The following is a 26,270-nucleotide window of genomic DNA, read 5'->3' as shown; positions in this document are numbered from 1 at the left end:
ATATTTCAATGGCTTCTCCTGTCAGTGCTCACTACCTGTAGATCGATGGGCGGTGGTGGACAGAACCCCTAGATAACATTATAGATCGAAAAGCTCAGCTCAACTGGTTGGGGTATTCATTACTTTCCCTATATAACTATACCTAGGTATTCACACCCACACCACTCCATGTGCATCTCTGCACCATATGTATCTTCAACGGTTCTAGCCTCCCAGAGACAGTGGTCCCAGACTACATAGACAATTCAGAAATGCATATACAGTGGGGGAAAAAAGTATTTAGTCAGCCACCAATTGTGCAAGTTCTCCCACTTAAAAAGATGAGAGAGGCCTGTAATTTTCATCATAGGTACACGTCAACTATGACAGACAAAATGAGGAAAAAAAATCCAGAAAATCACATTGTAGGATTTTTAATGAATTTATTTGCAAATTATGTTGGAAAATAAGTATTTGGTCAATAACAAACGTTTCTTAATACTTTGTTATATACTCTTTGTTGGCAATGCCACAGGTCAAACATTTTCTGTAAGTCTTCACAAGGTTTTCACACACTGTTGCTGGCCCAATTTTGGCCCATTCCTCCATGCAGATCTCCTCTAGAGCAGTGATGTTTTGGGGCTGTCGCTGGGCAACACGGACTTTCAACTCCCTCCAAAGATGTTCTATGGGGTTGAGATCTGGAGACTGGCTAGGCCACTCCAGGACCTTGAAATGCTTCTTACGAAGCCACTCCTTCGTTGCCCGGGCGGTGTGTTTGGGATCATTGTCATGCTGAAAGACCCAGCCACGTTTCATCTTCAATGCCCTTGCTGATGGAAGGAGGTTTTCACTTAAAAATTCACGATACAAGGCCCCATTCATTCTTTCCTTAACACGGATCAGTCGTCCTGGTCCCTTTGAAGAAAAACAGCCCCAAAGCATGATGTTTCCACCCCCATGCTTCACAGTAGGTATGGTGTTCTTTGGATGCAACTCAGCATTCTTTGTCCTCCAAACACGACGAGTTGAGTTTTTACCAAAAAGTTATATTTTGGTTTCATCTGACCATATGACATTCTCCCAATCCTCTTCTGGATCATCCAAATGCACTCTAGCACACTTCAGACGGGCCTGGAAATGTACTGGCTTAAGCAGGGGGACACGTCTGGCGCAGCAGAATTTGAGACCCTGGCGGCGTACTGTGTTACTGATGGTAGGCTTTGTTACTTTGGTCCCAGCTCTCTGCAGGTCATTCACTAGGTCCCCCCGTGTGGTTCTGGGATTTTTGCTCACCGTTCTTGTGATCATTTTGACCCCACGGGGTGAGATCTTGCGTGGAGCCTCAGATCGAGGGAGATTATCAGTGGTCTTGTATGTCTTCCATTTCCTAATAATTGCTCCCACAGTTGATTTCTTCAAACCAAGCTGCTTACCTATTGCAGATTCAGTCTTCCCAGCCTGTTGCAGGTCTACAATTTTGTTTCTGGTGTCCTTTGACAGCTCTTTGGTCTTGGCCATAGTGGAGTTTGGAGTGTGACTGTTTGAGGTTGTGGACAGGTGTCTTTTATACTGATAACAAGTTCAAACAGGTGCCATTAATACAGGTAACGAGTGGAGGACAGAGGAGCCTCTTAAAGAAGAAGTTACAGGTCTGTGAGAGCCAGAAATCTTGATTGTTTGTAGGTGACCAAATACTTATTTTCCACCATAATTTGCAAATAAATTCATAAAAAATCCTACAGTGTGATTTTCAGGATTTTGTTTTAAAAATGTGTCTGTCATAGTTGACGTGTACCTATGATGAAAATTACAGGCCTCTCTCATCTTTTTAAGTTGGAGAACTTGCACAATTGGTGGCTGACTAAATACTTTTTTTCCCCACTGTAGACCGCTACTTCCTATACAAATAAAACAACACTGTGTTCAGTAACACCACGTGCTATTATTAGTAGTCCCAGACTACGATGGGCAGTGGTGGACGGAACGCCTAGATAATGTTATAGATGGAAAAACTCTCTCACACAGAACTGGAAAACTCAGCTCACACAGAACTGGAAAACTCAGCTCACATTCACACTGGAGCTAGTCCCCTGACAGCGCTCATCACTCAGTACGCTCTAGCTACATTTCAATCTCTTGTTATCCAAATTTCAATCAGCTTACTATCCAAATTTCAATCCAAGTTTCAATCTTAATAGTACTAATTTCAATCTATTTATTATCCAAATTCCAATCAGCTTAAAATGTCATATCTCACAATCACACAACTTTCACATCCACATTCACTTAGTACTATTTCCGAACACACTCGGTAATCTCCCTTATTACCCATGTGCATCTTCAATGATTCTCTTGTCATTACTTGCTATGCACCATATGTATCTCCTGTACATATTTAATAACACCATGTATTCAAAAACACCTCATGTTATTTGTGGTGGCTGCAGACCACATAGACATTTCTTATAAATGCCTACAGACAGCTGTCATGGTACCATTACGCCCTCGCTCTAGTCTTCTCATAAAACTAGTGAAAAGCCTTCTCTCTATAAGACTATGGGTACATTTTAATACATTACTCGCCTTGATTTCTTTTTAAATCATAAAATAATGCATAAATATATATACATTACCGGTCAAAAGTTTTAGAACACCTACTCATTCAAGGGTTTTTCTTTATTTTTACTATTTTCTACATTGTATAATAATAGTGAAGACATCAAAACTATGAAATAACACATATGGAATCATGTACTAAACAAAAAGTGATAAACAAATCAAAATAGATTCATTTAAATTGACTTACTGAAATACAGTGGGGGGAAAAAGTATTTAGTCAGCCACCAATTGTGCAAGTTCTCCCACTTAAAAAGATGAGAGAGGCCTGTAATTTTCATCATAGGTACACGTCAACTATGACAGACAAAATGAGGAAAAAAAATCCAGAAAATCACATTGTAGGATTTTTAATGAATTTATTTGCAAATTATGGTGGAAAATAAGTTTTGGTCAATAACAAAAGTTTCTCAATACTTTGTTATATACTCTTTGTTGGCAATGACACAGGTCAAACGTTTTCTGTAAGTCTTCACAAGGTTTTCACACACTGTTGCTGGTATTTTGGCCCATTCCTCCATGCAGATCTCCTCTAGAGCAGTGATGTTTTGGGGCTGTCGCTGGGCAACACGGACTTTCAACTCCCTCCAAAGATTTTCTATGTGGTTGAGATCTGGAGACTGGCTAGGCCACTCCATGACCTTGAAATGCTTCTTAGGAAGCCTGTCCTTCGTTGCCCGGGCGGTGTGTTTGGGATCATTGTCATGCTGAAAGACACAGCCACGTTTCATCTTCAATGCCCTTGCTGATGGAAGGACGTTTTCACTCAAAATCTCACGATACATGGCCCCATTCATTCTTTCCTTTACACGGATCAGTCGTCCTGGTCCCTTTGCAGAAAAACAGCCCCAAAGCATGATGTTTCCACCCCCATGATTCACAGTAGGTATGGTGTTCTTTGGATGCAACTCAGCATTCTTTGTCCTCCAAACACGACGAGTTGAGTTTTTACCAAAAAGTTATATTTTGGTTTCATCTGACCATATGACATTCTCCCAATCCTCTTCTGGATCATCCCAATGTACTCTAGCAAACTTCAGACGGGCTTGGACATGTACTGGCTTAAGCAGGGGGACACGTCTTGCACTGCAGGATTTGAGTCCCTGGCGGCGTAGTGTGTCACTGATGGTAGGCTTTGTTACTTTGGTCCCAGCTCTCTGCAGGTCATTCACTAGGTCCCCCCGTGTGGTTCTGGGATTTTTGCTCACCGTTCTTGTGATCATTTTGAACCCACTGGGTGAGATCTTGCGTGGAGCCCCAGATCGAGGGAGATTATCAGTGGTCTTGTATGTCTTCCATTTCCTAATAATTGCTCCCACAGTTGATTTCTTCAAACCAAGCTGCTTACCTATTGCAGATTCAGTCTTCCCAGCCTGGTGCAGGTCTACAATTTTGTTTCTGGTGTCCTTTGACAGCTCTTTGGTCTTGGCCATAGTGGAGTTTGGAGTGTGACTGTTTGAGGTTGTGGACAGGTGTCTTTTATACTGATAACAAGTTCAAACAGGTGCCATTAATACAGGTAACGAGTGGAGGACAGAGGAGCCTCTTAAAGAAGAAGTTACAGGTCTGTGAGAGCCAGAAATCTTGCTTGTTTGTAGGTGACCAAATACTTATTTTCCACCATAATTTGCAAATAAATTCATTAAAAATCCTACAATGTGATTTTCTGGATTTTTTTCCCTCAATTTGTCTGTCATAGTTGGCGTGTACCTATGATTAAAATTACAGGCCTCTCTCATCTTTTGAAGTGGGAGAACTTGCACAATTGGTGGCTGACTAAATACTTTTTTTCCCCACTGCAGGTAGGCTACACTGTTTTTGCCAGGCAAAACCAAAGAACATGAAACAAGCCTTTCTGGTCAGTAATCTGGATATGTGCGACTGGTTTTGCGCGTCAATGCTTATGACTGGTCATTGGTCAACATTCGAGACATATAATTTTTTGGTTCTGAAGCACAGATTAGATTTGGTGCAATGCTGTAGGCAGGCCTATGTGCCCAGATTGAATAAGCAAAGGTATAAATATATAATATAAATGGCAGGCTAAATGTAGCCTGTTAAAATATGTTATTTTTCCCATTCAGTTTCACACTCGCAACGCACCAAACCGTTCTCACTGCGCTAGCTGATCCGACCTATGTTGACTGACAGTTTGCTGGTCCAATCAAATCAAAATCAAATCACATCAAATTTTGTTGGTCACATGCGCCGAATACAACAGGTGCAGACATTACAGTGAAATGTTTACTTACAGCCCTTAACCAACAGTGCATTTATTTTTAACAAAAAAAGTAAAAATAAAACAACAACAAAGAAAGTGTTGAGAAAAAAAAAGAGCAGAAGTAAAATAAAATAACAGTAATAATAATAATAATATGCCATTTAGCAGACGCTTTTATCCAAAGCGACTTACAGTCATGCGTGCATACATTTTTTTTGTGTATGGGTGGTCCCGGGGATCGAACCCACTACCTTGGCGTTACAAGCGCCGTGCTCTACCAGCTGAGCTACAGAGGACCACAGTAGGGAGGCTATATATACAGGGGGGTACCGGTGCAGAGTCAATGTGCGGGGGCACCGGCTAGTTGAGGTAGTTGAAGTAATATGTACATGTGGGTAGAGTTAAAGTGACTATGCATAAATAATTAACAGAGTAGCAGCAGCGTAAAAAGGATGGGGTGGGGGGGCAGTGCAAATAGTCCGGTTAGCCATGATTAGCTGTTCAGGAGTCTTATGTGTTCAGAAGGCCAAGTGTGCGTTTCACTTTTTTGCAAGGGCAATACTGTCTGGCTGTGTGGAGAGTAATCCACAGAGACTCTGTGCCACAAAATGAGTGACAAAACGTAACACAACCTGGCCAGATAATTTAGCAGAAACCCATAGACTTTCAGTCATTGTGCTAATGCTAGTTAGCAATTGCGCTAGTGCTAATTAGCAACTTCCTTCAAACTGCACGCAGAGACATGAAAATGTTATCCACGACTTCATCTGACTCTGGGGAAGTAGTGAAAGGGCCTCATTGCCAAACTCCCGAAGTATCCATTTAAGCAGGGGCGTAATTTATGCGCGTTATCGCTCACCAATGGCACCAATGTCGTTGAATGCTTAGTCCTGGAGGGAGAGCTGAGCGATTTCCACTAGATGCGGCCAGCTGCAAAGTCAAAATTGGCTATATATTGGCTATAAAAATGCTTTTTGGTCTTAATTTAAGGATAGGGTTAGGCATAAGGTTAGCAGTGTGGTTAGGGTTGAGGTTAGGGTTAGGTTTAGAATCTGATTGTATTACTTTGTGGCTTTGCCAGCTAGTGACTACCCTGCAGAGCTACCTCCTGTGCATGAGTCATCCCAATAAATGCCAACCTGCATAACTGAGGCCAGCTCCAGGTTTTGTCTGTTAATAACCTCAGGGATATTGGTCAGACTCCAGTCAGAGTAGCGTTATGTGATAAAGCTACAAACAGCCATCTTTTAATCTGTTGTACTCATGCAGATGGCTATAGAAAGCTTTCATCCCCTTTGTGTCGGTCCCCCAGGTTGCAGTGAGGGCGGTTTTAGAGAAGGGCTGTAGTGTGTGTCGGCTTTAGTTTGTGTGTGTGTCTGTGTGTCTCTGTGTCTTTGTGTCTGTGCGTGTGTGTGTGTGCGTGTGTTTTGGCCCTGGTCTTTCGGGAGCTTAGAGGCTCTTTAACTTGTGGACAGCCTAAAAGCATCAGTATGCAGACACACAGACACAGACACACACACACAGACACAGACACACACAGACACAGACACATACACATCCACACACACACAGGAATGGGACCTGATTCAGGGCTGCCAGCAGTTTGATGCTTGGCTTGGATATTGGTCGCAGGCTGTATGGGCTTATCTTAGAGGCCTGTGTGTGTTTGTGTTTGTGTTTGTGTGTGTGTGTGTGTGTGTGTGTGTGTGTGTGTGTGTGTGTGTGTGTGTGTGTGTGTGTGTGTGTGTGTGTGTGTGTGTGTGCGTGTGTGCGCTCAGTGAGTTTGGTTGCCCTTTGCTGCAGTCAAATGACCAAATCACCCTCTAGTGGCCTCATGGGTGGAATGTTATATTTCATAATTGTATTATTCAATCTGGTGTTTCTATGTCAAACGGTTTTGTTATATTTCAGTCTTCTATGATGTTTGTAAAGTCTAATATTGTAATACATTTCAACTCTATATCTGACATGGTACAGGTGTCTTCTTTTTTTAAGCCCATAGCCATGTGTGTGAGGTGTGTACTTTTGTTTCAAAGTAGATTTGTTTAAGTCTACCGAAGAAACACTCTGTGTGACCCTGATTTAGCCCACTGCAGTAAAAGGTTAAAGGGGGGTTAAGAGGAGCAGCTAGGTTGGTGAGTAAACAACTTCATGTGTGTAGTTGTGAGTATGTGAATATTTTTAGTGTGCATTTGTCAAACAATGCACACAGCTTTTCTAAAGCAGGTTTATCATGGTGATATATATAGTATATTGTACTCTCCTTGAATAATGTGTGTAATCCACCAGCGCTGACCTGTGCCCTCTCTAATACAGTAATATCTCTCTCTGGTGCTCTGGAAGTGCACACATTGATTTATCGATTCAGGCTGTGGTTTTTCATCACTAAGATTGTGAGCCACCAAACGCAGTATGTTTAGTACAGCGATATACAGATATGACTCTGTTCAGCTCGGCCGTCTTTGGTCTAAATACTCTTAGGACACACCTTCCTTCCTTAATTCCTTCCTTCCTTTCCTTCGTTTCTTCTTTCCTTCATGCCTTCCTTCATTATTTTTCTTCTTTCCTTAATTCCTTAATTTCTTCCTTCTTTGTTGAGACAGGGTTTTGGCTTAGCTAGTGCAGGTGTTCAAGTAATTATATTAGCCTGTGCTGTAGATAGACATACATACATACATACATACATACAGACAGACTGACATCCAAAGCTCACCTCCCCTTCACAGGGACAAATGTTGTGTGAAATCAATGACAGATTCATCTTGATATGAGATGTTTGCGCTCTGAATAATGCTTGATTTCCTGAAAATAAATTGAAAAGGATTTGTGTGGATTTGCTTATCAGTGGGCCAGTGTGAAGCCTGCTCTCCTTTAAGGCTTGCGGACACATCAGAATAGAGCTAATCTTCTACAGAGGTTCAATACGGAGTTCCCCCTTTCTGTCAGACCTGGGATGGGGGATGGACTGAGTGAAAGGATTGAGCCAGCTTATGAGACTGATAGAAGACTTATACCATGTAGAAATATATTTATGTTTATGTTATGGCAGGAATTAGGCTATTTTCTCTATCCCCTCTTCATCCTTTCAAATATGAAATGTAGGATACAGTACATTGGCAGCTAACATGTTGTCAGACAGCAGTGAGAGTGAAGAGATGGGTATGTACTGTCTCTTAGGTGACATTAGAGAGCGAATGAGAAATATCCCTTCTTGTCTTTTGTCACCCCCCACTGGAGAAATCAACCATAATGTATAATAATAATAATAATAATAATAATAATAATAATAATAATAATAATAATAATAATACAATTAAAGAAATGCATACAGTACTTATATAGTAGGCGTTATGAATTAGTTACAAAAAAATGATAATATGTGTTTTTGGGAACATTGGTAACCTATCGTCTAAATTAATTTCCACACATTGTGGTGACATGTTGTGGTGCAGTCAGGACTCTTGGCACCATTCTTCTCTAATGAGGGATATGGTAAACGTGACGCCAGTGGGACACAGTCGCCTAGGGCACATATAGATTTGTAAAATTTTCCACCGGTTTACACAGGAGGGGTGTGCGTGCGTGTGTTCTAATGCTGAAACATACCAAAATAGACTACCATTGCAAGCCATGGCTGGATTCAATTACACTCCTAGATAAGAGGTGTAATTCTACACTTACACACTCCATTGATTTTGGCTTCAGCCTAATGTGTCTAAGAGAAATATCCCTAAATGCAGTGGTGTACATAAGTAAGCTTGCAGACAGCTTTGGCATTACTCTTAGCACCGTGAAAGGGGATGGAGGAAGCCAGGCGTTGGGTTGTTTATGACATTAAGCGCTGTCATTCTCAGCCATTTGGCTGCGAAATCTGAGATAATTTCACATTTTTCCTTGGAATCAGTCAATTACTTTTCTCATTGCTTTTCGCATCTGCGATCTCCTCCCTCTGAACGACGGCAAGCAGTCTTTTTCCACACTAAATATAAATTCAATGAATAATTTCATATTTACTGAGGGGCCGTATTTTACAGCACTCTAGTGTGGATGCCCCCAATGCCTGCTTATTCATCTTTCTGCATTTGAATTATTTTTACTCCACTATAAACTTTTTAAATGTTTGCGTGCGTGCGGGCGTGAGTGCGTGTGTTTCTCCCCACCACACACACCCTCTCTATGGCCAGGTGTAGATCTCATGCTCCTAGTGTGTGTGTGTGTGTGTGTGTGTGTGTGTATGTGTGTGTATGTGTGTGTGTGTGTGTGTGTGTGTGTGTGTGTGTGTGTGTGTGTGTGTGTGTGTGTGTGTGTGTGTGTGTGTGTGTGTGTGTGTGTAGAATACACACACATGCGCCGAATACAACGGCTGTAGACTTTTTTATTTCTTTATTCCTTTTTATTTCACCTTTATTTAACCAGGTAGGCCAGTTGAGAACAAGTTCTCATTTACATCTGTGACCTGGCCAAGATAAAGCAAAGCAGTGCGATAAAAACAACAAACACAGAGTTACATTTGGAATAAACAAAACGTACAGTCAATAACACAATAGAAAATATATATACAGTGTGTGCAAATGTAGTAAGTTATGGAGGTAAGGCAATAAATAGGCCATAGTGCAAAATAATTACAATTTCGTATTAACACTGGAGTGAAGATGTGCAAATAGAGATACTGGGGTGCAAATGAGCAAAATAAACAACAATATGGGGATGAGGTAGGTGGGTGGGCTAATTACAGATGGGCTGCGTACATTTAAGTCATTTAGCAGACGCTCTTATCCAGAGCGACTTACATGAGCAATTAGGGTTAAGTGCCTTGCTTAAGGGCACATCAACAGATTTTTCACCTAGTCGGCTCGGGATTAGAACCAGCGACCTTTCGGTTACTGGCACAACGCTCTTACCCACTAAGCTACCTGCCGCCCGCATACAGGTGCAGTGATCGGTAAGCTGCTCTGACAACTGATGCTTAAAGTTAGTGAGGAAGATAACTGTCTCCAGCTTCAGAGAGTTTTGCAGTTTGTTTCACTTTACCGTGAAATGCTTACTTACGAGCTCTTTCCCAACAATGCAGAGTTAAAACGTAAGACGTAAATAAATAAATAAAAACGCTTATTTCTCTCAAATGTTGTGTACAAATTTATTTACATCCCTGTAGTGTGCATTTCTCCTTTGTCAAGATATTCCATCCACCTGACAGGTGTGGCACATCAAGAAGCTGATTAAACAGCATGATCATTACACAAGTGCACCTTGTGCTGGGGACAATAAAAGACCACTCTAAAATGTACAGTTTTGTTACACAATACAATGCCACAGATGTCTCAAGTTTTGAGGGTGTGCGCAATTGGCATGCTGACTGCAGGAATGTCCACCACAGCTGTTGCCAGAGAATTGAGAGTAAATTTCTCTATGCCCTCCAAAGCCTGTTTTAGAGAATTTGGCAGTACGCCCAACCAGCCTCACAATCGCAGACCACGTGTAACCACACCAGCCCAGGACCTGATTTCCTTATATGAACTGTAACTCAGTAAAATCTTTGAAATTGTTGCATTTATATTTTTGTTCAGTATAACAAACAGAGTAGCAGCAGCGTATGTGAAGAGTGTGAAAGTGTGTCTATGTGTGAGCGTGTGTGTGTGGCGTCAATATGTGTGTGTGTGTGTGTGTGTGTGTGTTGGAGTGTCAGTGTAGTATGTGTGAGTGTGTGGGTAGTGTCCAGTGAGTGTACATCGAGCCAGTGCAAAAAAAAGGGGGTCAATGCAAGTTGTCCGGGCATCCATTTGATTAACTGTTCATCAGTCTTATGGCTTGGGGGTAGAAGCTGTTCAGGAGCCTTTTGGTCCCAGACTTGGCGCTCCGATACCTGTGAGTGTGTGTGTGTGTGCGTGTGTGTGTGTGTGTGTGTATGTGTGTGTGTGTGTGTGTGTGTGTGTGTGTGTGTATTTTACAGTCCCATCAGCCCCAGTAGTATTTACGGTGCTGTTGGTCTGTCCAACCCCTGACGACTCCATTACTCCCCCTGATATTTATAATTTCATAAAGCTGCTCCATGACAACGCTTATTTTATCCCCCTCCTAATCTCCTACTAATAAAGATATGCCAAACGCTGGGGTTGAAAAACGAGTGAGGCCTGTGCAAGGGAGGGAGAGAAGAGATAAATCAGAGATGGAGGTGCAGGAGATTGTCAATGATCGGGCCGCTACGATCGAGCTGCCATCGATAGCCATGATCTATAGTAATGAAAATCCATGCAAACTATTGAGAGGGTAAGATGGAGGTGACAGGGGTGAGGAATTGGGCCGAGTTAACAACCGCGATGAGGAGATGTCGCCGGGGAAATATTATGGCAGCCGTTTGAAAGAAAGGCTTTGATAAACACGGCAGAAGTTTTTCAATTACCCGACTGCCCATGCAGTAAAGAGTAAAAGATGGAAAGCCGGCAGCCGCCCAGATCAGAACTATAATGCAATAATACAATTCACAGAGGAGTTTGACTTTTGTTTTTCTACTTTGCCTGAAATTAACTACTGTACAGTATAATGCATTCATTTCAGAGAGGAGTTTGACTTCTGTTTTTCTACTTTGCCTGAAATGAACTACTGTACAGTATAATGCATTCATTTCAGAGAGGAGTTTGACTTCTGTTTTTCTACTTTGCCTGAAATGAACTACTGTACAGTATAATTCATTCATTTCAGAGAGGAGTTTGACTTCTGTTTTTCTACTTTGCCTGAAATGAACTACTGTACAGTATAATGCTTTCATTTCAGAGAGGAGTTTGACTTATGTTTTTCTACTTTGCCTGAAATGAACTACTGTACAGTATAATGCTTTCATTTCAGAGAGGAGTTTGACTTTTTTTTTTACAGTGCCTGGATATGAACTCAAGGAAGCAAATTAAATGTAAAATAACTTTGTGTATTTTCCCTCTAATTCCAAAGCTTTTTTAGTAAGGCAATAGGAAATTAAAGATTGTGCATGAAATGTCACATCTTTAATTACTGTATATTGTCCTCTGAAATTGGAAAAAAACTGAACATTGAAACTAATGATTTTCTTGTCTGTGTGTTTTTGTCATTTTCCTCTGTGTCTGTGTGTGTCCCTGTGTGTGTATCTGTTTGTCTTTGTTTCTTTCTGTTCTTCCCACGTTTGGCCCATGAAGCAGACAACGGATGACATCGTGTCGTCGGCAGAGTGTTCGAGTGATGACGAGGACCTGGAAGAGTGCGACTCTGGCCATGCAGGTGGGCTAGGTTAGTTTACCTCTGTTTTCTCTCACCCTGCTCTCTCACTCCATACACACCTGAGGATGAAGCATTGCATCCTCTAAGCATCACAGCCCCATGGACACACAAAGTGTAACTTCCAAAAATATAAACGAAATGTAGTGAAATATAACAAAATAAAATAAGTAATTCAACACTTAGATGGAATATTGGGTAAGACTGGAGATTTTATATGGTAAGAGATCTGACTAAATTACATAAAACATATTATATACAGATTTCACTATTTTCCACTTTGGTATATACCAAAGTGGAAAATAGTTAAATCTGTCATGAAGGACTATCCACTTTATAAAATAATTATGTTGCTTTAAAAATCAATAAAAAACATAATTGTTTTACGAGTTACACTTGCCCATGGGGTCCTCTGAAGTGGTTAACATGGTCACCTAGACATGGTCACCTAAACACATACAAATTTTGTCCTCTCAGCATTGAATGAGAGAGAACATTTTAAATACTTTAATATAAAGATACAAAATTAGTATGGAGATGTGCCATGTGCCATTGATGCTTCAAAATGTATCATACCGTGTTTGGGTCCAGCGCTCTTGCCATGTGGTACTGTACTGACTTGCATTTTGACTCATGATACATTTTGAGATTATCTTAAAGATTTGCTTTCAGCGAAATTACTGTGATATCTAGCAGGAATTTAAATAGTGGTTTATTTATGTTTGTTTTTCATTTTTGTTTCTTCCATATTTAGAGGCTTGCCTTGTTAAAACATTTATTAATAGAGAACAGACATCATCGAATTTCTGTGTACGATTTTTTATTTATTTATTTTTTATATAGTTTTGCTTCAAGGTGAACATGTTATCCTGCTGTCTTTTTCCAACCCAAATATGAAAAATAGAATATTAAGTTCCAAATCATATTCCTCTAAGCTTTTTGAGAGAACTTGGGAATTGCCTTTTCTTATTTGAATAAAATATCACTAACCAGCTGTCAGTCATGGAACTGTGTGTACCAAAACAACAATTGTACCTTAAATGTTTACTTCCCAAATAAAAATGAAAACTATTGACTTTGATTTTTGACAGGTTTGGACAGTTTATATCGGTACACTACAGATATAAGCCAGGTAGTCAGTCAAAATGTTCTTATAGCTTCAGTTATTTGCATGAATGACTCAGCTTCTTTGAGCCAAGCAAACTGGGTGTGATTTTTTCCCCTCTGATAAACATGCAGCAATGGTCCATTACATATTAGCTTCTACACCTTCCTTTACATTACCTCCTGTAAATTCAATCATTGGTGTTAAAGAGACTGAGGATTCTCATATTTAGTGCTCAGATATTATGCTTTAAAAAAGATATAAACCTTGTCAACTTATGGCAGTCCGTTATGAGGTGAACCATAAAGAGACCTCTACTAACATCAATCAAAGCACATTGGCTGTTTAGTATGGCAACCTCAAGTCCTTTATAATTGCTTTTATTTGTGGCTCAAATGAGGCCAGTAAGAAGTCAAGAAACTCGAAATGCGGCAGAGGTAGAATATATTTCAGACGCAGACAGTGTACTGCAGTAGCTTTCGTGCAGCATTTTAACTACTCCGTATAATGTTTTTGATTGAATAGTGCCTTAATGTATCTCAAGTAGGCCTACAGCACCTGATCACATGACAGACAGCTGACCGAGGGTTCACATTTCTCAGCCTGTGCTGTTATCAGGACAAGCTGATCATCATCCTGTGAAAGGTCAATCCCAAGTCCTCCCAAAGTTCCTGGAAGAGATAGCAGTGTAAAAGAGCCCAGGTCTGCTCTGTACTGTAGCCCTATGAGCTCTCCAGATCTCTGAAGACAGATATCGTCAGGGCCCCAGTCATCCAATCATATGTTTACACAGAAATTCACACCATTCTAACCCTGACATCAGTTGACGTGGACAGCTGCATGCTACATGCCTGTGGTCTCGATATTAATTTTTTACGCTTGGGGTCGTCGTTGTTGTTGTTTGCGAGTGAAGCATGTGTGAGTTTTTCTTTTCTTCATTTTTAATAGTTTTATTTGACGTTTTGTATGTTCAGGTCTCTTGCATTTCGGTTTGTGTTTGTTTTGTTTTTGAGTCATTGTCGTCATCTATCTGCCAATTATCCGAAATACGACATTCCTGTTGTCTCGCCTCATCATGTGCAGCATGAATTTTCGGTGGTTAAAAACAATTTTTTCCCTCATCTCTTTTCAAGCATTTGTGCCATGAGGCTTTTTAGAGAAAACATTTCCATTTTTTGATGATAAAAGGCAACAAAGTATTTTCTTGCCATCAACTTTTATGGCCTCAAGCAGGCAACCGTAATATGTAACCAAAGAAAGTTGTGTATGAAGAATGATATCTTCCTAGCCCCCCTCCCTTCCTTCACTCCTTCCCTTCCTTCCTCTCCTCTCCCCTCCCTCGCCAAGCTGTTCTGCATTTAAATTTATTTCAATGCAGATGGCATAAAAATAATTTTATTTTCACAAAAGTATATCTGTTTTCCTCTTTTGAGTTGCTCTCCAGCAGTCATTTTGTGGCATGCATTAACAGTAGTGGCTAACTCAACATCAACCCATTCTCTTCCTGGTCACCACCTGGTTACCTCCATCCCTTCAAAGCATGGACCCCTAACCCTGCATTTAGGCTAACTGGGCTGGTTTGTCTTCTGGTCACTTTGAGTTCCGCACCCATCTGTACGGTCGTAGTGACATTGCCTGTTGCGACATTCTTTCTCTCTCTCTCTGTTCTGCACTTGTCTGTTTTTGGTCTGTCTGTTTTTGTCTGTTTGTCTGTCTGTTTATCTGTGTTTCTGTCTTGAGGTGTCGTCATGTGATTCTGTTCTCTGTAAAACTGTTGGATATCCCCCCTTTCCCTTAAAGGAATTCCATAAGACGGATAACACTGGTGCTAATAATAACATACATTTTAAACTAATTGCATACATTTTATTAATTGATAGTAACCTGTTACTCCAATGATAACGTCACGGTAGTGTTCATTTCCAGCACAGTCTACGTACAACCAGCTATTGACTGAAGACAACAGTAACATCATGCAGTGTGGTGACGAAAGCATTCATGTGATTATCTAAATGAATATTAGCATTAGACATTTCACTCAACCAACAAAACAGTGTCAAATGCACTCGGTTCCGTCGTCTCTCTGAGGGTTATAAACAACTAGAGGATACGTATTTCACTTTAAAGACAAGAAGGTGAACTTATCAAATACGAAAGTGCAAACTCTCTCCAGAGAACTTATTAGATCTGTAACTCGTCCATCTATCCACCAACCTTAAGGTTTTTAGTTGAGTCTCTATATAAATGGCAGTGCTTCAGACAAGCCTCACCTCCCTGTTCGTTGACATCTTTTATAACAGGAGTAAGGGCTGAGCTAAGGAAAGTCTGTATCTTTCCGGCAATCATGATCTATTCTACAGTATACTTACAAAACTAACCAGTTATTATAAGCCTACTATACCTATACTGTATTTTGTGTGGCCGACTTTCAACCTGGGTAGTCTATGCAGAGAAAGACTGTGTTAGCCCGCTGAGCCAAAGCTTCCAGCATAGTGGAAACACACAGATACACTGCTGAACAAATTTCTGTCAGACAGACAAGGAGGCGAAGTGAGGACAGAGGATGCAACCGCCCAGCCATTCAACTGTAGCAATAAAAGATGGCGTTTGACAAGGAATGTAACGCAGGTTGGCATTTATTGGGATGACTCATTTACTGGAGGCAGCTCTGCAATGTAGTCACTAGTTGGTACAGCCACAAAGTCATAAAATCTTATTTTAAACCTAACCTTAACCCTAACTTTAACCTCACTGCTAACCTTATGCCTAACCCTAACCTTAACCTTAAATTAATTTAGACGATATATAGCCAATTTTTTAATCGCTCAGCTCTGCCTCCAAGACAAGATTCATCCAAACAAATGTCAACTTGGGAATGTAACACTGCTTCCAGCCAAGAAATTCCTTGGCATCAGTCTTAAAGTTCTATTCCAGTTTCCTTTTCAGCTCATTTATTACCTGATTTACTTAACAAAAGGCTTAATCTCAATAGGTGGTCCAGGTGTCCTCTGACATGGCACAAGTGTGTGTGTGTGTGGGGGAGGGGAGGGGGGTGGGGTCCTCTTCTGTTCTCTATTGATCCTCTATTGTTCCTCAAGCAAGGGGGAGGCCGATGACATCAGAGGGCACCATCAGACCAACTCCTTGAATGGCCTACTCCATGAAGTTTGCTCAAAACATATTGTTTTACATTTACATTTACATTTTCGTCATTTAGCAGGCGCTCTTATCCAGAGCGACTTACAAATTGGTTTTACACTTAAGTGTGTGTATTTAAACATGGGATATTGTTTTTCAACAGGAAAAGTTAAAAAGTAGCTTTAAAGTAAACAGTAATTTTCCACTGGCATTCAAATTAATGAAGTTTTCACAACTCTAAACTGCTAAGCCAGCGATATTGGCAGTGTTAATGTAGCTGCCAACACAGAATTTAATTGTTCAACATTTTAAATGCATCACTTTAAAATTAGAAGAGCCTGTTTTTGTTTGCAGACATAGTGTTGACGATTTAGAGTTGTGAAAAGACCGTGGGCAGAAACGTAATTAGACAGCCTTAAAGCAAACTCTATGTTGAATCTTACCTTGAGATGTGAGTGCATTACTCGAATGTTTAACTCAATGCCAATCCTCCTATCAGGATCAATGCATGAGATACACAAAAGTTCGAGTGATGCACCGGTGTATTTTAAGTTCAGGTTCGGTCCACTGCACAAACAATCAAGACAGGAGTCAACAGAGATGGAAAACCATGTCTCACGGCAGACCCCTCCTAGTTTATCAGACACAGCCAGGTGGGCTACAATATATATATCCCCAGGTATCACCTGTTATTAATGGGAGAAGAGTCTGGGGCAACTCTGGGAATCACAACATGTCCACTCTTCCAGGTTTCTGGTTGTAGATTGTGAGTGTGATGTCAGTCAGGGAGAGTAAATCCACCTGAATGACCTTACATCATCACTGTGAAGAGGGTGATTACACATAATCAAGTAATGGCTCAGTCACAGTTTAAAACCACTATCATTTTCATCAGAACCTCTACACTTACCACTTAAAATAATCATAGTCTTTATGAGGTATCAACAGCCTCAACACACTTCTCTGACCATGGCCCAGCTCACAGAGGTGTTAGAGAGGCGGATCAGGACTAAGGACTCAGGACTCCTAAGGTTCTGCTAGGGGTTGGAGTAGTTCTACATCAGATAGAGACTGAGGTGGACACTCAACTCTCAGGTGCCAGTAAGCGAAGACCATTCACAAAGTTCTGATCTTAATTTAAATACTGAAATATCTATAACAGGTAGGCCACAATCAGAGGAATTAGCCACTTAACCAGTTAATAATAGGTTTTAACGTTTATGCACCTTAGGTAAGTATGGAATGGTGATAAATCAGAAAGCATACTTATTTAACCCTATAATTTGGTATTATTATGGATCGTTTCCAACATATGCTTTTCTATATGAATATAAATAAGAAAGCATACTTATTTAAAGGTCCAATGCAGTTGTTTTGATCTCAGTATGAAATCATTTCTGAGTAACGGTTACGTACCTTACTGTGATTGTTTTCAATTAAAATGGTCAAAAATAAACAGAAATAGCTTCTTAGCAAAGAGCAATTTCTCAAGCAATAATTTTGCTAGGACTGCCTGGGAGTGGTCTGAGTGTGGAGGGGAAAACAGAAAATTAGCTGTTGTTGGCAGAGAGGTTTGGAACTCTCTTTCTTATTGGTCTAGTTACCGCATAGTGATGTCACCTGGCAGGCCAAAACTCCAGCCCACCTAAACAAGCTGAAATTTCAGGTGGTCTTTTCACACTAAAAGGGTATTATCATTTTCACAATTTCACAATATTATTTCAACCTCATAGTGTGGAAATATATATAAAACACAGAAAAATGTAATTGTTTGATGCACTGGGCCTTTAACCCCAAAATGTAGCATTATAATGGATTGTTTCCAATTTATGCTTTTCTCTATGGTTCTCCTCCAAAGTAATATGAACACACTCCCAGCTTTCTGTAGCTTTCTCTGCACTACACAAGGGAAGCAAGCAATCAAGCACCAGCTTCAGACACACTGTTATAGGTGAAATCTGTCAAAGTGTCCTCTGCCTCCTCCGCTGTCCACAGTGCTGTCTGTTTTTGCAAGATAAGAGCGCCTGTGTCTCTCTTCCGAGTGCTTCTCAGACATTCGCTAGTTACTATCTCTCTCCGGAAGGGTTGTTTTACCCTCATGCCAATATTAATGTTCCATTCGACATTACACATCTTTATGATGCAATGATTTGTGTCCACAATAATAATATCTCACTGTACACCGCTCTGTAGCTGAATGACATTGACATGATTATTAAACATGTGGGTCAGAAAGGCTTCGCAATGAAGTTAATCTCCTAGTGAAATTACAGATGATAAAGAAACCCACTGTGCACAGACGCTAATTCAACGTCCATTCCACATTGGTTCCACGTAATTTCATTAAAATGACGTGGAAACAATGTTGATTCAACCAGTGTGTGCCCAGTGGGAACTTTGTTATGACCAAGGAGTCTTGCTATGGAGATTACCCTAGTTTATTGAGATCATCATTTTAAAGCGTTTATGAGATATATTCAGTTTGCATATAACTTCAGAAACCATACATAATAATAGTCTTGTGGAATTCCTCTATCTATTTCTGTCTAGCTGTGAAACTAAAGGCTGTGGGAATCAAAAAAAATTTTTAAATCTTGAATGTAATAACTTATTTATCGATCAATTACGGTATAATACCTACAGCCCTTGGTTGAACTGGCTCCTATACTTCTCTAACTTTACTCAACCGTTGATGTCTTACTTTACCTGACCCCAGCTTGCCGTACATTGTTTTTCTACTTTCCCTAAATGCAACTTACTTTAAGCATGCATCAACATCTTGCAGTACAACCAAAAAAAGATTAACCCATTCTCAGCCAGTATGTTCTCTCTGACGTACACCCCGACTGCACGCCGGGTCCATGTCTTAAGACTAACATAAACAGATATATTTGTCATCCAAAACACATGACAGAGGGAAAGTCGCCACCCGACTGCCCCTCTCGACTGTGTCTGTTTTCTAGTGTGTGCATCTGGTTGTAGTGTGTGCAAATTTAAATGGCTTTGTTCTATCATCTTATATGGACATTTATGATTTGATAATTTATCCGTTCATATTTTTGTATAGATACATTCAAATTGATATATGACATTTTAATTATATGATTTAGATTTTTTGGATTGCATAGTTGACTTAGTTCGTTTCGGTTAAATATTAGTTTTGACCACTGAATATTTGGAATCACAGTTTTATAATTTTTATAGAATACATTTGAATTCTTTACTTCTTTTTGGGGACTTGGAACAACTTCAGCAAATGGACTGTGTGCTTTAGACCACTGCTTTTCTTTAAATAATCCAAGCATGAAAGACAAAACATATAGCTATCCTTCATAGTTATCCTCCAGTTATCCTCCATTTTGTCCAAACCAAGTCCATTAAAGTTGACACAATATTTGGTGAAGCGGTTCCAGATCCAAATGATATCTTCCTTGGTTTTCAGATTTTTTTAGAGCTATTTTGATAAACAATTGAACTTTTTTATTGAATGATTGATTACTTAAAAAACAAAACTGCATGGCTAAGAAGTTGCAGTTTAGGGTTTGTCAGACTGTCAGTGTTATTAGAGTTATGTTCTTCTCTGTAGATGGGCATGTATATGCTCATTGTTTGTATATCCCCATCCCTTCCTTACAGCCAAAAGCTCTAATGCCGCCCGACCGCTTCGTACTGCCTTTACATGGACATGGCAACTGACTTACACTATCACCCTCATCATCCTCATCTCCTCTGTAGTATGTTCATAGGCCCCTCCCCCTTGTCACTCCCCTCCCCTCCCCCTCTTTAGCGATGTTAAAATATGGACAGTCATCCATCCATTCTAAACTAAAGAACAAATACAAACTAAGCAAAAACTTAACATTAATAGAATGTAGATATTTATTGAGAAGTCTATTAAAGCGAAAACTTATAGATGTACAGTTTTTTGTAAAAACTGGATTATTTATTGAAGATAAAAAAATTAAATAAAAATGATGGTGAAGTTTATTTTTCATGTTATGTGGTGTGGATGTATGTGTTGTTGCCTCCCTGTACCATCATGTCTAAGATAAATTAAACAAGAAGTCTAATTGCTAAATGATTTTTCTATCTATACAAACTATACTCAGCCAAGAACATTCTTACACAACTTTCTTTTGTAAACTTTTTTTCTTCATGCCAAAATCATGCGGGCAATTTGTTGATGTAAGTTGACAAAGACTATGTGGTATGCTTTCTTCCTTGAATAATGTTTTAGTGGGCTGTTATGATGTTTATAACTGACTTGTGTTTTTTAACGTTTGATTTGTAGAATATGTAGCTAGTCTTTATTTAATAGATCTAACTGTGCTCTTAGCTTGTGAATGTCTAACCTAATAGTGTTTGCCGTAACTTGTGAGTGATACAATATAAACGTATGTTTGGCCTGATTCTTATTGTATTTTATTGTTTTGCATCAATTTGTAGTGCTTTGTAATAAGATATACACAACTGTATACACAAACCTTGATGGCAGTGGAATTTGGCAGCTGCAATGACAGCCTGAATGTTCACCATATGCCTTTGAGAAACAGACCATCTACACTCTCCTTTTATGCAACACGAATCTCAGCATGTGATGGGATACTACCATATTTTCTCCCAAAATCTTTTTTAATCCTTTAGAAAAACTATGGGATTTGTTACCTCATATGTTGGCCTCCTCTCTCTCGCACACACACCATACACACACACACACACACAGGCACTCACAATTAATGCACATTCTTTGTCGGCATCCTCCTCTTAAATTAGCTTTGTCATCTTTTGCACCATTCTCCCGTAAGTGCCGGCAAGATGTGTGAATTTGCAAGTCTAATTCCAACCTCTCGGCTCCCAGTGCAGCCCTAATCACTACATAAGCTCTTTATTGCTCCTGTGTAGCTTTTTCAGGTTTTTAATGAGATACTTAGTTTGAAGCTGGGAACAATGTTGCTGGGAGAAAAATAATTTGCCTGGCTTACTTTATACTTAGAGCAATGCTCTCTGAAGTGCAGAGAGAGGGAGAAAGCCAGAGAAAGAGAGTCTGAGATATTCTATTAGATGTAGAAGTGTACAATCAGGGTCAATGAGAAAGCATAATGAACAGCTTTTTGTATTTTAATCCGCTGGATGATCATTTGTTTACATTGACCCATTGCTTACAGTTAATTAGTGGACATGTGAAAGGACCTGTTGTTTCTTAATTATTCAATATGGTACCATTTTCACTAAAGGCCTCTTTTGCTGGAGTGAAAAAATGAAAGTTATAGAAAAAACGGCTCTTGAATTTAATTGTGCAAGTGTAACTTTATTAAGTAATCATCCATTGGTGCATGCTACCATACATCACATTGTGAGTTGATCACACAGTTATGTCGCAAATGCACACAAATACTCACACAGATATGCCACAGACACAGGACACAAATCACACAAGGGTACATGACACATGCACAGATACGCCATTAGAGGGTGAACATTCAGCTGTCATTGGTTTGCCCTGAGGTCCTGCCATTATGGAAGCTGTATAGAGCCATTCAAAAGGCGAGAGGCTGGGGCCGACTGGGGAGCCAGAACTTTCCAGATCCTTCCATGGGGGTGACACTGTATGGTAATTTAGCCAGCTTGGACATGTGGTTCTGTCTGTGACACGTATCTTATTGTAGAATTATAAATATACTGAACAACAATATAAACGCAACATGCAACAATTTCAAAGTTTTACTGAGTTACAGTTCATATAAGGAAATCAGTCAATTGAAATAAATTCATTAGTCGCTAATCTATGGATTTCACATGACTGGGAATACAGATATGCATCTGTTGGTCACAGATACCTTAAAACAAAAGTAGGGGCATGGATCAGAAAAGCAGTCAGTATCTGGTGTGACCACCATTTGCCTCATGCAGCGCGACAGATCTCCTTCGCATAGAGTTGATAAAGTTGTTGATTGTGGCCTGTAGAATGTTGTCCCACTCCTCTTCAATGGCTGTGCGAAGTTGCTAGATATTGGCGGGAACTGGAACACACTGATCCAGAGCATCTCAAACATGCTCAATGCATGTCTGGTGTTTATGCAGGCCATGGAAGAACTGGAACATGTTCAGCTTCCAGGAATTGTGTACAGATCCTTGTGACGTGGGGCGTGCATTACCATGCTGAAACATGAGGTGATGGCGGCGGATGAATGGCACGACATTGGGCCTCAGAATCCAATTTCGGGGATCTTTTATTTCAGCTCATGAAACATGGGCCAACACTTTACATGTTGAGTTTATATTTTTGTTCAGTCTACATCCAATTTAAGTCAATATGCTACTTGATTTTAATATAATAGGAGTATAGTTAATGTACATTAGCTACATAATAACTTCAGTGTCAGATGTGAGAGGATATTATTTAAAAGGTAAATACGCTTAAATCCACATTATGTTGGCCCTATTAGTTATGTATTCTTAAGTGCTTTCTTTGATTACACGTTATGTCTGGCTCACCCTCACAGCCCCTGAAGCCTTTTGATGCACAACCTTTTTAGTTGACCCTTTGTTTCGTTTTGTGGCATTTTTGTTCTTATTTAAAGCTGTGTAATGTAGGTACAGTAAGTACAGTGTATGTACATGTTTATTTTGTTTTGTACAGTATCGTGTTCTGTTTTCCGTGTTGGATGAATGTGATAGACGTGTGTAGTTGCCATTACTTTCTTACTGCTCTCTAACATGTATTTTCTCTGTCTCTACCTCTAGGAGGTGAATTAGTGATCCCAGTACTCTTAGAGGAACCGTTAGTGCTGCCCCCTGTAGCTACTCGTGCACCCTCCATCCCCCTCCCCCCAACCCTCCGCCCACCCCTCACCATTATTGAGACCACCAAAGAGTCCCTGTCCACGGCCACTGAGGCGAGGGTACCTTGCTTGTCGGATCGAGGCAGCGATGATTGTGATGATGATGATGGCTTGGTGATATCGGGGTATGGCTCAGGGGAAGCGTTCGACTCTAACCTGCCCCCTACTGATGATGAAGATTTTTACACCACCTTCTCCTTGGTAACAGATAAGACCTTGTCCACGTCGGCCTTTGAAGGTGGCTACAAAGTTCATGCGCCCAAGTGGGAAACCAAGGACTTTAGCTCTAACAAACCGTCCTCAGACCACGGTAGGACTACCACTACCGCCGCGCTGCCGCTAGCCCCCAACCAGAGCCGCTACACCTCCACCGCAACCCTGCACCACGCGCCACCCGCCAAGCTGCCTGCTGGCAAAATGAATAACCGCGAGCTAAAACCCCAGCCTGACGTAGTGTTGCTCCCGTTGCCCACGCTACCCTATGAGGTAGACAGCACCAAGCAGAGGGCTCCTGTAATAACCTCCCCCATGTTCCGTAATGTACCCACAGCCCTGCCCACCCAGCCCGGCGTCAACCGAGTCCCGGGACCCCCGGAAGTGTCCCGCCAGTCTAGCAGCACCACCGGGATGGTCGTCGGGATAGTGGCGGCCGCCGCCCTGTGCATCCTCATCCTCCTGTACGCCATGTATAAGTACAGGAACAGGGACGAGGGCTCCTACCAGGTGGACGAGAGCAGGAATTACATCACCAACTCGGCCACGCAGAGCAATGGAGCCGTCATGAAGGACAAACAGCAGAGTGCAAAAGGCAGCAAAGTAAAACAGAAAAACAAGGACAAGGAGTATTACGTGTGAGTGACGGACGTTGCGAGATAAAAAGAGAGAGAAAGCAAGGAAGAGAAAGAGAAAGAAATATGTAGAACTTTATTTACCAGTTACCTTCTATGGAGCTGCGACGACGAAAGATGGTTAAAATGGAACTGTTACTTGATGCTGTGCAGAGTGGTTGAACTATGACATGTTCTGTAATATAAAGCACACTTACTATTGTAAGCATACCGAGAAGGCTAATAGCAACTGTAGTGACCTTACTCTTCCATCTGGTTGGAGACGTAATCAGTGTAGAACTACTTCACGGCTACTGCATCATTATCCTAAGTGACTTTTAGAGCTATGTGATCCTTAACGTAAATTCTAGTTTTTTTTTTGTAAACCTGTACAAAATGAAAGATGTTCATATATCTTGACCATGTCCAGCATGTAAGCAACATGTAGTGCTTAACAAGAGTGAGTGGGTCAGGATAAAAAGGATAATTGTAAAGTCAATGAAAAAAATGGACTCCTGCCGTAAAAAGATATGACTAATTTGTATTGTTTATACATTATAAACGTGTGGTGTCTTAAAACGTTTAAAAAAACAAGTACTACTTTATGTATCAAATGAAACCAAGTGAGCTCAAATGGCTAAGGACAGATCTCTTAGGATCTCTTCAGATCTCATAGCTCTGTCATCTGATCTCGACATGATTACTCTCATTGTGTGACGGACGGAGGACAGAGTGACTCTGACGTGATCGTGGCGAGAAGTGGTCCGTTTTTCTTGTCTCGGTAAAAAGCAACTGATTGTAATGCATGCCCATCCTACTGCGACAGCCAAGTAAAGTACAGTACAGTACAATATACAGTGTTCAACTTTGCTTGAACAGTCCAGTTCTCACCAAGGCCAAACGTTATACTACTTAATCATCAGGACTACACAACTCTTTTAATTTTGTTCCCAAAAAACCTAAACAAAGAAAATGTGATTATCCCTGACGATAAAAAGGTATAATATTGGTTTGCAGCCAGTGCTGGTTGTATCTTTTGCAGGCCTCTGTGTGTTGGTTCATCGCCTCTTGTTCTATTTTCTATGGAGCTGTCCCATTGAGGACAGAATGCAGTACTATAACACTGTTAAAGATGTCTATACAGAAATAAATCTAACGTGAAAAGTGTGAATTCTTGTCACAGTCAACTGTGTCAAACAAACAATTTTGTTTACATATTTTATTACATTATAGCCGTTGTACGTTGTAGGTACTAGATATTGTACATACCATCTAAGTTGTAATTTTCTAGTACTTCTATTGTACAGACTGATCATATGGTTTATCAGTGTATTTCATGAAGAAAACTCTATAACTGTTAACTGACATGAAGAAAGACGTTGAAGCATTGAGAACATACACATATTTTGTAAAGAAATTAGAAAAACTGATCTACTCGCAGATGTTTTTAAGTCGCATGAATATTTGACTACTTGAAGTGTCAATCAAATACAAGACGCCCAATCTTAAATGTACCAAGGCTTTCTTGTTCTTCTGGGTTATTTTAGTGTTATTTCTATTTTGAAAATAATAAAGAGAAGCTATATTAAAGAAAGAATATAACGGATGGATGCGGAGATGGAGTTCAGAGTTCAGAGTTCACCTCCTGAAACACAGTGTGATTCTTTCCTCCAGGTCTGGACACTAACACTCATGTCAAATCATTCACTTTTCATATTTGTTTTATATAGTTTTGTTTTATATATTTGTATATATAGTTTCCATACATTTTTTGTATATTTTTCTTACCCATGATTTATAATTCCCTTTAATTTATGAATATGGACAGATTGTTCATAATCATTGACACTTTCATCTTTTGTTTGACTTCATGTTTAACAAAATAATAATTTAGATATCATTTTCTAGGAGTTTTCATATTTTTTCATACAATTTTTTCCACCCAGAAATTGCATTGCAATAAAATGATTCTTCCCAAACGTGTTTTCAAGTCACTGCTTTTGAACTCTCTCTTTTTACCTCTTGAGGCAAAGTGTTAAGCTCATTACTAAATGAGTAAGCTCAATTAATATGTGTGTACATTAGGGCTATGTTAGAGAGTTAGGGCAATACATATTAGGGACCTTCTCCATTCTTCTCATAAAACCTCATGAAACCCAATAGGCCTTAGTAATTTATGTGTTAGTCAACTATAATTTAGTGTACATGTACATTTCCTTCGTCTAACTGCTGATTTGGGATTTTCAGGCCACTATACCCTCCCCCACAATGGAGTACACATGTTACTGTTACAGTAA

General features: G+C 40.2%; 1 protein-coding gene across 1 annotated transcript in view; it reads left to right on the top strand.

The window, feature by feature from the left end:
• The window catches only part of LOC311145659 (neurexin-3-beta-like), a 58,465-nt gene extending 33,367 nt beyond the window's left edge, over positions 1 to 25,098 (top strand). The window contains exons 2-3 of the mRNA XM_084181924.1: positions 11,983 to 12,064; positions 23,049 to 25,098. Of these exons, the coding sequence (XP_084038050.1) occupies positions 11,983 to 12,064; positions 23,049 to 24,001 (1,035 nt within the window). The 3' untranslated portion in view covers positions 24,002 to 25,098. The remainder of the gene's footprint in view (positions 1 to 11,982; positions 12,065 to 23,048) is intronic.
• Positions 25,099 to 26,270: the final 1,172 nt, after the last annotated feature.

The sequence above is a fragment of the Coregonus lavaretus genome (genome assembly GCF_964263955.1).
Source record: "Coregonus lavaretus genome assembly, chromosome: 18".
NCBI classification, from domain to species: Eukaryota; Metazoa; Chordata; class Actinopteri; order Salmoniformes; family Salmonidae; genus Coregonus; species Coregonus lavaretus.
This window is presented reverse-complemented; position numbering and strand designations above follow the sequence as displayed.